The sequence below is a fragment of the Accipiter gentilis genome, chromosome 8, assembly GCF_929443795.1.
Source record: "Accipiter gentilis chromosome 8, bAccGen1.1, whole genome shotgun sequence".
In the NCBI taxonomy this organism is placed as follows: Eukaryota; Metazoa; Chordata; class Aves; order Accipitriformes; family Accipitridae; genus Astur; species Astur gentilis.
In genome coordinates this window covers 6,382,284-6,394,523 of record NC_064887.1, presented here as the reverse complement: position 1 = coordinate 6,394,523, position 12,240 = coordinate 6,382,284, and the positions used below count along the sequence as shown (strand labels likewise).

The window sequence follows — 12,240 nt, the reverse complement described above, 5'->3', positions numbered from 1 at the left end:
GCACGAGCTATCATAGCTCTGCGTGTGTCAATTTATGTTTCCAGCGTAATTCACCACAAATGGATCATGTTTTATGGGCTACATACTTTCAGCTAATGGGGGAGTTTTTCTATTTAAAAACATTTTCAAGCACCTCTGGGGGTGGCAGAACAATGCAGGATGGTACGAGAAGGCAAAGCATCGCTGCCACGAGATACCGACAATTTAGAGTTAGCAATAGGAAGGCATCTTGTGTTGTAAAATACCTGCCCCTGCCTACCGGTTTTGACATCAGAAAATACTAAAATAAATTAGATGGAGATTAATTAAAGACATGCCTGGGTCTATTGGATAGGAGCTTTATTTCTACCGAAGGAGAGGGAAGTTTTGCAAGTTGTCAACAAAAAAACAAGATATCCCTGAAGGAGCTTTTTGGAGAGATGCTCCAGGTGCCTTCGGAGAGGAACCCGGTCGCCTTCCAGCACGTGGTGCTGGGTGAGGACCCAACCGCATCTTCTCAAGAGGGCAAGGCAAGGCAAGGCAAGGCAAGGCAGGGCAAGGCAAGGCAGGGCAAGGCAGGGCAAGGCAAGGCAAGGCAACACAAGGCAACACAAGGCAAGGCAAGGCAGGGCAAGGCAAGGCAAGGCAAGGCAAGGCGGGCCAAGTTCCCCTGCAGACGGCGGAAGGCAGCCGTGGGCAGGAGCTCTGCTTCGCCTGCAGCTGGGGCTCCCAACTGCAGAAGCCTGGTTTTAAAGAATATGTTTAACACAAGCTCTTCAGGAAACAAACCCATGTCAGCCGGAGCCAAGAACAGTCACCTCCATCTGGCTGGAGCACCCGAGAGAAAGTTGACTGCAAATCCCACCATATGCTCCAGACGCTCGGTACAAAAGCCTCGGGCATCCTACTAAACTTCCAGAAAAAAAACTTTCTCCGACGCTTGCTTTTCCTTTCCTCCAGCTCGTAAGCCACCTTCCTTCAAACCCTGTCTGGTACAAGGCTGAGACCGAGTTCTGCCCTGGGATTTTGGGAAGGGCAACCTGGTTTTGCGACTCTTGCGCCACCTCGCCGGAGCTGGTTGCCCACAGCCGGCGGCACCCGCGGAGCGGTGGCGAATCCCACCGAGACGTCAGGGCAGCCGAGCAGGGGGAAAATGGTGGCATCCAAGGAGGGAGCAGGACAACGCGGACCTCTTCCTATTGCCCCTGGCTTTCCCATCCTCACCCCGGTGGGTGACCTTACCCGAAGAGACGTGCCTCGGGGTGCAGGGAGGAGAGGCAGGGAGGGCAGGGGATGTCGGGGGGGGTGAGCCCCCCGAGTTCCAGAGCCCCCAGTCCTCCCCAGTTCCCGAGGTCTCTCTGCATTAGGGGGCAGTGTGGGAACACCGAGCAGCCGGCGCTTTGTTTTGGTGCATCTCGGCGCCGAGCCGCTGATGCATAGCTAACGCAGCCGCCGACATTGATTTATGGTCAACTTTCCATTTCATCAGCGCGCGGGGTACGGGGCGGCGCGGGGAGTTTGCACTGGGGAGAGGAGGCATGGCTGCGGTGGGGGGCTGCTGACTGCCCCCCCTCCCCATTTATTTAGTCTTAAGAAGGTGTGGTATTAATTGCTTTCAATTTTTAATTTTCCTTCCTACATTTCCCTGGCACCCCCACCCCCGCCGTCCCTCCTTTGAGGGATCTGCACCCCGGCATCAATCCAGCTTTCAAAACAAAAGCAGGAACGCCTCTGATGACCTTTAGGAGGATGAGCAAAGGGTTTGTTTGCTCATCTCAATGGGACAAAGAGAGAGATTTAAATAAAAGCGTCTACCCACGCCGGCCGTCAACCCAGCCACCTTTTGTCCGGAGCGCAGCCCGATGCCGTGCCGCTGGCTGGCACCACGCGATGCCCCGGCACCCCAAAGGCGCCCAGGGCCTCTCCTTTCCCATCGTTTTGGGAAGGTTTTGGGAGACTCTGCAGGCTGCAGTTCCCTTGGCCCCCAGCCCGAAGGTCGCTGCTGAGCCCCAGCGCAAGGAAGGGACTGACTCTCCCTGCAAGACAGCAGCTGCGGATGGGCGCTGCAGCCTGGACTCCTCCTCTCTTCTCCCCTTCCCAGCGTATCGCTTCTCCTCCAAGCTCACTCCCACGGATTTTTGGGCCACTAGCTCCCAGGAATGGTCCGTGTCATTTTTTTTCCCTTTGCCAAACAGCAGTGCACACCCAAACGCGTGGGGCTGGGCGGGGGGGGGTTCATGCACCCCCAGGGCAGCAGCACGGGGCTTCACCGGTGACTCCCTTCTTATCTCCTGGTGTCCCACCACCCCAGGACAGGATCAGGCCCTCTAAACCTTCTCAAAAGCAGTCTGCCTATGCCCTCCGCCATCAGGGATATCCCTTGCAGGTCCCTGCTGCCTGCAATATGGTGCAGGAGAGCAAGATGCTGAACCCCCCCGAGCCCTCTCCATCCTCCGGTCTGCTGGCATGAAGAGGGCACCGGCCGAGGCGGTAGCACCGGGAACCTCACTCACTCCCAAGGCTGGCACACCAAGGTCAGGGAGAAGTCCTCTGCATCTCCTGTGACCTTTTTGGTTTTGCCCTCTTAAGTTCAGCGCTTTAATTTCCTACAGAGATAGGGAATTACCCGAGCCACGACCAGCTCGCTGCCGAGCCTCCAGCCCACCTCTGCAAGAGCTGGTCTCCAGCACCTCCTGAAGCTGGAATGAGCTCCAGCACCCGCAATAAATCAGACGGGCTTTCATGGAGGCGATGTTCAGACTGTGTTAAAAGGTGGGATTTTTCTTCTCCCCTCCTCCCCTCCATCCCCAGGGCTGGGAGGAGAAACCAGATGTTGGAGGGCTTTCAGGAAAGGCAGGCTCTTGAGATGTCACATGCGAGCCATATGCATCGGCATCCGTCCTCTCTTCCCTCCGGCAGCTCCGGGGATGGGCAGCATCCCCGCACACGACACCTGCACGGGTGCCATTACTTCTGCTGGGTTTTCGGGACACTCCCCCCACCCCGAAGCTCCTAAGAAAGCAGGGATGCTTTCGAGACCCCCTTCCCCAGCGGCTCCCGGTCCAGCCGCACGAGAGGTAAGGAGCTAGGATGGGTTGTTTGCTCTTGCATCGGACCCTCAGTGCAAAAATGCTACAGGAGGGCAGAAAGGAAAGCAGGGGGAACAGCCTGAAGGCTGTCCATGGGAAGAACCGTGTGTGCACGCACAGCATGTCTGGGGAGATGCAACTCCTTTTCCTCACCTTCCCCTCTCGGGCAAAGCCAACCCATGCTCTTGAAGCCTTGCCCTAACTTCGTGCCAGTTTTGCAGCCCTCACAGCTCTGCGTGAAGCAGGAGCCCCAAAGGACAGTCAGCTTCGCCGCGGGGCGAGATCAGGACTTTTGGAGACACATTTCTTGGAAGCAGCAGCTTGGCACTCGAATTGCTGGCAGCAGCTATGACCTGTGAGATAGCATCTCTGCTGTTGGCTTCACCCCGTGCCGCCGAGCGCTGCTACAAGATTTGCCTGTTTTAGGGTTCCCGATCAATATCGGATATTCTTACTTTGTCAGAAGCATGTTCAGGAAATGGGATCTCTCTAAAAAAAAAAAAAAAGACAGGACCCTCCTTCCCCCTTCCCATACACACACAAATGGTGATATCGGGCTCAGATATCGCCACAATAAATCACAAGCGCCTTATCGAGTCTGCCTGTCTACTGCCTGAGAAGTTCTCCCATATACAAATCACAAGCCCAGATAAAAAAAAAACCAGCTTGCCAAAACAAATATTCCTTTCAACTCTTATCCCATTTGTTACACGAACAAGTGTTTCTTCCTCAAGAAGGAAGATTTTAACGTACCGAGAGCTTACGCCGCTGCAAACCAGTGCAGCTTGCGCCGTGCAAAGAGATTCCAGAGAAACCCCAAAAAACCCCCACGGTTCAAGTTTTGAAAATTCCTTTTCTGTGTGCCTGTCGAGATCCTTTCCATCAGCGTCACTCCAAACATACGTTACCCCCTCCTCGGTCAGAGCTCAGCACGGGAGAAGGAAGGAGAGAGGGGACTTTGTGGACTTTGCTAGGTATTTGCTTACAAGGTGCCTCCACGGCATTCGGGGACTTGGCTGGAGCCGACTCCTGCCTGCAGCCACAGCCAGCGTTTGTTAATGCTTTCAGTGATTGCATTTGGAAAAAATCAAGCGGTTAACCAGAGGAGGGGGAAAAAGTTTCAGGAATCAAAATCCAGAATGTTTTCAATTATGCACGTCTGTTAGGACCGGAGAACAAATACAATCCCAACCCAAACACAAACCAAGCAGCTTTGGAAAAAAACATCAGTTGTAAATACACAGTAACCTCTTCGAGCAAGAACAAAATTTGCTTTTAAGGCCACAAAAAAATAGAAAGCAAACGTGGAAGGACAGCAGAACACAAGTTATTCCTAGACAGGTCAGCTACGCGGGCATGCTGCTTCCCTAGCATCCCCTTGGAAAAAAAAAAACCACAGGCACGACAGCGCTGACACCCAGAGCGTAAGCAAACACGTGCGCGGTGTGGAGACGAGCATCGGGAGGAGCGGCAGCCTACCTGGAAGAAACCGGGCGGGATGGGGCCCCCCGGCATCCCGTCGTTCGGGGGAATGTTTCCAAGCACGGGACTCGGGGCGGCAGCTGCGCTCTGCGGGGAACAAAACCAGGACAAACATGGTGGGTTTGAGTCGGAGTTGAGGAAAAAAAAACACATTAAAAAAAGCCGCCTGTCCTGCCACACCACACTGACTCAATTAGCCTGTTACCTCCAGAGCCTCGAGCATCGCTCCCCCGTGCCCCGAGCATCTTCCCCCCACGGGGGAACGAGCAGAGGATGCTCGGAGCCAGAGGGGCACAAGCCTCTGCGATTCATCCATGGAGAAGATGGCTGCGCAAAAACCCACGGATAATTCTGGGGCTTATTTATTCATTTACCCAGGCATTTAGCCTCATCCAACGTGTCACTTCAGGCAGAAGCTGTTGTAAGGCTTTTTAAATGCTTCTCTTCCCTCACCTCCCCCCACACGCTCGCCGGTTCAGTTCTGTCCTCTGAAAAAGATGCCTCCTGGACCTCACCAGCATGCCAAAGTTTTATTGTGAATTTCCAAATTCATCGCACCTGATCTGTGGGGTCATGCCCAACCTCACACCTCCCCAGGACGAGCCACCCAAGTGGCTCCAGCCCTGAAAAGGAGGGACAGGGTACCCAGACACACCGCTCATTCCTGCTCAGCATCTCTATTCATATTTACTTCCTCTCTGTGATGTACACTGACAGACAAAGGTGGTTTTTCTGGTGCCAGGAGCAGCTCCAGCAGTGCTGAGGGAAGGGTGGCACCACCCTGGGAAAGCACCAGCAAGACAGGAGGCTCCTGCCCAGAAGGAAAATGGTAAGAAAAAGATATTTCCCTGAAGACCCCTGCTGACACACATCCCTGCTGGGTTAGGAGCGGTACCCGTGCCGTTGAAGTGCACTCGCGTTTACCCATCGCCAACCAACCCCCATTCCCAGGGCAGTTACGAGGGAGCCTCAGGGATATTAATTGCGTTTGGATCACTGACCTACTCCCTCCACGAATCTTTACAGTGCGCTTACCCACCTAAAACAACGTGGCAGGGCCGAGGAAAATCGTCCACCACAAAAAAAAAATTTTTTGGTGTTACCCCAAAGCTCAGAGCACCCCAACCCCACCAAAGCCCGTGTCCCAACAGCAGCCGAGCCAGCCCCGGCCCCCGACCGCATCCGATGTGGTGACAACCACAAGATGCGAGCAGAGGGCAGAAGCCGAGGTGTCAGGACTTGGGCAGCCCGGAAAATTAAGGATTATTATTAAGGACTAAGGCTTGCCAAGGTGAGACCTCAATGTCTGGTTGGGAATCTTGCTATTCCCGACCAGAAAGCCCTGCAGAAGGAGGAGACCACCAGGCTAAGCGCTGCCTTGTCCCTTGCCGGGGACCACCTCTCGTGCCCCCCTCCACCACGCTCTCCGGCAGGAGCCAGCCTGCGGGATGCAGGATGAAGGCCACGACCACGCCGGTTGCTTTTCCCACCCCAGCACCTCAGAGCTGGAAGCGCTGGAGACGACGGCACAGGCTGATTCCCCAAAAAGAGACACCCCCCCCCCCCCTTCATGAAATAACCCCTGTGGCTATGGGGTCCTGCGCCTCCGGGAACAGCCCGCACCATGCTCCCCCCCGTGCCCCCAAAAAGGCATCCCGAGCAGCCTTCCTCACATCAACAGCAAAGGCCAGATCTGAGTGTTTTTACAGTTAATAAAAAAAAAAGTCCTGGCAGGAAAAATAAGCCTGCCCATTCCAGGCTCTTTTTATACATCAGACGGCAGCAAAAATAGACGGGAGAGGGAGTGAACCCAGTTCTCCCCCTCCCTCCATCCCCCCAAGTGGGTCAGCTATAAAAGTAAAACCAAATCTTAATCCAAGGCCATGAACATATTGCAGTTTCTCTGCAAAGCAGATGACGGTTCTTAATGCAAAAATATGTAAGACCGAGCCCCAAACTGCAGCGAGCCCATTTGGAATTTCCTTTATTAAACCCTCTATCACGCAAAACGCTTCTCTCCCAAGGCGGCGAGCGCTGCAATAAAGCTGCCAAGGTGATATTTTATGGTTTCAAGAGATTTCCAGCACACCATAATCCTTTGCTGGGGGAATCTCCCAAAGCGAAACGGATCCCAAAGCGGTGTGGAGTGAGGATGGACACGTATTTGGGGATCCAGGGGGAAAGTACACTGCCCTCCTCCTTCCCTCTGCAACAGGGAGCGGAGGGAGGAGGGCAAAGCAGCCAAAGAAAATCTTGAAGCAAATGCCCATTTTCCCCAAAAACCGCAGAGTATTTTTCCGCGTTAAACACCCCAAAACCTCACCTATGCCTTCGCGGCATAAACGGGGATTTAAAGTTCCTCGCACATGTGGCGCTTGGCAGAACTCGGTAATTAAAAACCCACAAGTGCCCTGAGCATATTGTAGGATGGGAGCCAAACTGGTCAGCCCTTGATGAATGATTTACAAGGCTGCGAAGTGACATTTTATTTCTTTTTTATTCCCCTCCCCATCACTGCCGCTAAGGTAAACACGGAGGCACCTTTAGCCCCACAGAAGCGATGGGAGCGCAGCCGCGGCTGGAGCAGCTCTGCAAAACCCTTGGGATGTGCCAGAAAAGAAAGGAAAAGGGGAAAAAAAGACACTGGGAACAGATTTCCCAGACCCTGAGGGTGAGCACCCAAAGCCCAAGGGTGAGAACCCAAAGCCCAAGGGTGAGAACCTAAACCCCAAGGGCTTTCCAGCACCCATTTCCAGAAAACCAGGACTTCTTTGCCTTTCCAGCTCTCCCCACCTGGCTTATTTCCACCATTTTGGCTCAGAAACTCTTTTTTAGGGACTCCGGAGATTTCGGCTGGACTTTGCCTGCCAAGCCCCTTTCACCGGGTGAATGTCTAAAAACCCCCAACACCCCTCCCCGGCGCAGGTACAGGCGCGACGGAGATGCCACGGAAGCCGGCAGGAGATGGGAAGCACCGGCGCGGTGCAGGAGCATGAAGCCCGGCTGTGCCACCATGTCCAAGCTGGCGGTAAGCCGAAAGCACGTCCAGCCACACGAAGGTCCCCGTTGGCACGCGACGCACCAAATTTCCTTCCACCAAAGCACACCGGAGACCGCTGCCGGAGATGAGCAAGGACAGCTCTGGCACAGCCAGCATGCCGGCTCGTTTGCCTTTTATTAGATGGTAAATTTGCTCCATGTTGGAAATAAAATGCAGTTCCTGGGGCACGCATATATAGCTATATACACACACATACATATATATATATATATTTTATTTTTTTTTTTCTCCCACATACATTGGATTTTTTCCCCCTTTTTGGTGGAAGCCAGCGGAGCAATGACAATCTGGATCGCCGTGTTTCGCTTCCAAAACGAAGCTCTCAGTTAACACACCGGCTTGGTACGCCAGCAGATGCCGTCTAAGCCTTTAAATCGCACACTAATTGCACTAATTGAGCTAACAGTCTCTGTTTCGTCTCCCTACCCTGAGTCAACCAGCGTCTTCTGGTACTGCTGTAGAGATCCAAGCTGTTGACTGTAGTGTTATTTTGTCAGCCATTAAACGATTCATCAGAGTCATTAATTGATTTATTACCGCTGCCTGCGAGTATAGCTTTGCAAATAAAGAAGGATGGAGGTCAGGAAGCAGTGGAAATCGGACAAAACAGCACAGCCAGGAGCTGGGCACTTGAATTATCGGTAGGAGCCCGCTCGGGCAGGGCCACTGCCATCAGGTTATGGGGGAAAAAACAGGAGAAAAAAAGAAAAAGATGTGGTGTTTGGCTGCGCTGCCAAACCAGTTGGGTTTTTCAGCTACAATCTACGTAGGATGTAAAAGGGCTATTAAAACAGTCTTGTTTTCTTAACCTAATCCTTAGGAAGAAACCAGGTTATTCCGCCGTATTAATTGCATTTAAGAGTGGCAGGGAAGAGGCACCGGCGCGGCTGCACCGACCGGCTCCCTCGTCCCCGGAGCCACCCGAGCATCCCGAGCTGCCCCGCCAGCATTTCGGTGTCACCCGAATTTGCTTTCCCAGGCCAGCTGAGCCGGGAACACGACTCACCTCCGCTCGTCCCACAGCCCTGGGAGGAGCCGCGGACCGGTGCTTTTATTTATTTACTCTCTTTAATGCAGAGTTTAGGTCTTTGCTAGGCGTGAAGGTTTGCCGAGAGCAGGGTGCGGCGAGCCGTTTCCTGCCCCCCGCCCTGCGGCAGACCCGACCCGAGAGGAGCTGTGAGGCACCATCGAGGCCAAAAAAAGGGTTTCGGGGTCTGAACTGAAAAACCAGAGCAGCCAGCGCAGAACCGGCGGGCCGAAATCGCCGCCGCCGGCACGCCGCTGCCCCTGGCCCCGGGGAACCCCTGGTAATAAAAGGCAGCACCCAACAAGGGCAGGTTTGGGAAGGTGGGGAGCTTTTCGGATGCTCTGGCCGCACGGCAGCCCTCGGGATGCTGCAATGGGATTCTTCCTCCTCATTCCCGTTGCTTGGACAAGCCTGAGCCGCCTCCAAGAGCATCTTGGAGTTGGGCTAAGGCGCCGCAGCCCGACGCATCCCATCCTGCAAGGCTGCCAGCGCCACGGCGAGACCATACCCTGGGAGGTGGCAGGGCATCAGCCGAGCCCCAGTTTGCCACCCGCCCAAACCTGCCACGCTTCACCGGCACAAGCGATGGTTTCTATTAACTATGAAAAACAGGTTCCCGTTGGCGGTATTTACTCTGCCGTTAAACGCGAGCCGGTGTCCCCACCGCACGCTCCGGGCGAGCAGCTTTGGGTCACGCAGGCAGCTGCGCAGCTTGCCCCAGCATCCTGCAGCTGGCTTTTTCACCAAACGCTATTTTTTTAAATAAAAATAACCTCCAAACAGTGGTGCAAGGCGCTGGTAGGCAGCAGAGAGGATGCTCCCTTCGTGGGAAACACCACCAGTACCAGCCGCTCTGCCTGCCCCAGCCTCCATCAACCCGGCAGCGAGACGCTGAATGCAAAAATATCTTCATGGCGCAGACCTAAAACCAAACTAAGGATGGCTGGACATTTGCTTTTTTGGCTCAAGATGGTTTTGCCCTCGTTCTCCTCTCCAGAAGAGCGGACCGGAGAATTTTGGCTGCATCTCACACCTCCCAGCTACAGCGGGAGCAGCACGAGGCACTCGAGGGCAGCTCCAGTACAAGCGTGCGGGGATGCTTGGGACGTGTTGGTGATCTGGTATCTATCTGTCCCCTTTGATTTTATTTTTTTGCCTAGGGCGCAGGCTTTGGAGCCTAAGGAAAAAATCAGTGTGCAGGTCAGGACTTAAGCAGGCTGCGTAAACAGGTAATACGGAATTTAATTGGACTCCAGTTAAGCCTTTTCATCTCGTTAAAGCTGCCTTCATCTTATACAGCCAGGTTTTAAATTTAATAATAGAACCCTCCCACACCTCGCAGTAACCCGATTAACGCCGGGGAGGACGGCACGCCGACCGCTTCCTCCGGACCGGGCCCTCAGTTGCTCTCCTGCATCAGTCCCCTCTGCCAGCATCTGGGTTGCATCAACGTGCATGAAAATAAATAAAACACCAGCCCGCTGCAGTTGATGCGAGCGCGATCGCCGGCCCACGTGTCGGTAGCGGGCACCCACTGAGGCACTCGCTTCAAAACCGCGGTGCTTGCAGAGCCTCTCGGGTGGGCTCAGGGTGTTTTTGGGGCACGCCGTGCTCCCCAGCTGCGGTACGCCAGAGACCGTCCTGCTTCCTCCGCTGCAAGCCACTTGGCTGGATGCTCCAGGAGACAAAACAAACTGGGTTTGGTTTGTTTTAGGGTAAGAGAAGGTAAAAGGAGACCGGGGTGAAGCTTTGCGTATTGGCAAGAGGAAGATATATTAGGAAAAAAAAAAAAAAAAAAAAAAAAGATTAAATGGGCTTGTAGCAGTATCACCATACCACCCAAACGCCATCACCGCATTCCCGTGGGACACCAAGCTGTGCACACAAGTTCAGCATAATTATACTTCTATGATAGCACAAGCTTTTTGTGCTTATTTTAAATACATCACCTGCGAGCCGCCTGGTATGGGAAGCCCCAGCACACAAAGCACCAGCGTACACCCCAGCCGGGAACAGCCACGCTCGGCCACTTTTTTCCCCCTCCTTTAAAAAGAAAGAAACAACCCCCAGCCCTGTATTTTCCCTGAGCTTTAGAAAAAAAAAAAAAAAAAAAAAAAAAAAAAGGCATAACAGTTGAATGGTGTTTCAAGCTAATACGGGTCTTTTCTTTTTTTTTTTTCCCCCCCCTTGTAAAGGATAATCTGAGACAGCAGCTTCGGCCACGAAACAATAGGATTTTAATCTCTTAAGTCGGCGTCCCCCTTATCCCCGGGAAGGAAACCCCTTCAGTCATTTACAAGTTTGTAAATAAGGCTCTTGGTAGCATCTCGCGGACATCTGCTCCGCCAGCCCAACAGCGTTCCTGCTAACATTTACAAACATCCTTACGCAAACACCCAGCGCGCTCTGCTGAGCTGGCTTTCTCTAAATATATCCCAAGGAAATAACTTGGCAGGGCTGCAAAAATTTCACAGCAACCGAATTAAAGGGGGGGGGGGGGGAGGGGGAAGGGAGGGGATAAGCATAGGAGGTGTAAAACAGACCAAACGCAATTAGGCTCGTTTTTGCACGCACGTGTGTACGGAAAGGTTTACAAAGGGAAACTTCTGGGAAGTTAAGCCGGGCTTGCTGGTAGTGCTTTCCCTGACTTAGGAAGGGCTTTGCAGGGGAAAGCGCGCCGGGGCTTCACGCCGCGTGGTCAGGCGCGCGGATGCACCCCATCCCTGGTATTTGGGGATGCTTTGCCACGGGCATCCCTGAGTCCCCCCCATCCCCAGCTCGGAGCGAAGGTGAAGCCGAGGGTCCTGGCTCTCCCACTGCCGGCGTCCTCCCCGGCACAAGACCCACGTCAAGCCTACGCCTTAAAATCGGTGTACGAACCCTTCCCACTGCCAAACAGCTCAAACGGATCTCGTGCAATTAGCAGCCTGGAAAGTGCTGTAAATACACAGGTATTAATTACTATCAATTCTCCTCTAATAATTCCAGCAACAGACAGGCCAGGCTCTTTTCCAGCAATCAATACCATCCATTTCAGGGTCCACCTGCCAAAAAAGTTATATAAAATAATTATATAAAATTTTCATTAGATAATGCAATTGCTTAGGACTATTAATCTACCGCTCATCTATCAGCACAGGATGCTCGGCTCTACCGAGGGCCAGCCGGTAGAGCGGTAGAGCTCCTCACACCGACAACCTGTATTTTCTCCTGCACTGGACACTTGGCGGTTCCCGTTGGATTTGCTCCTGATGGACCTACACAAGCTTTATGCAAAGCTTATGGATCAATTTCAGATTTTTAAAAATTATTATTATTTTTAAAACCAAAAGGGAAATAGCCCCAGCAAGCAAACCTGCTGGGAGAGGTAATGTGCCAGAGTTTTCTGCAAAGTTGCGACGGTTAAAGCAGATGGGAGTCGATTCCCCGTGATGCCCCTCGCTTCGCGCTGCTGCTGTCGGGGTATAATTATGTGGGCTTGCATGGCTGGATGCTCGTCAGCACGTGCACCGGCTCGCCTTCCATCCCTGCCTTAAGCATCACAGCTGAAATCCAGTCCTCTCCTTTACCGACCTTTGAAAAGCTCAAATTAAGGAAAAATA

General features: G+C 53.3%; 1 protein-coding gene across 14 annotated transcripts in view; it reads right to left on the bottom strand.

Moving 5' to 3' along the window:
* The window catches only part of SSBP3 (single stranded DNA binding protein 3), a 61,532-nt gene that overhangs the window by 13,886 nt on the left and 35,406 nt on the right, over nucleotides 1–12,240 (bottom strand). For all 14 annotated transcript variants that reach the window (XM_049809225.1, XM_049809223.1, XM_049809218.1 and 11 more), the window contains one exon: nucleotides 4,548–4,637. In XM_049809225.1, coding sequence (XP_049665182.1) covers nucleotides 4,548–4,637 — 90 coding nt within the window. The remainder of the gene's footprint in view (nucleotides 1–4,547; nucleotides 4,638–12,240) is intronic.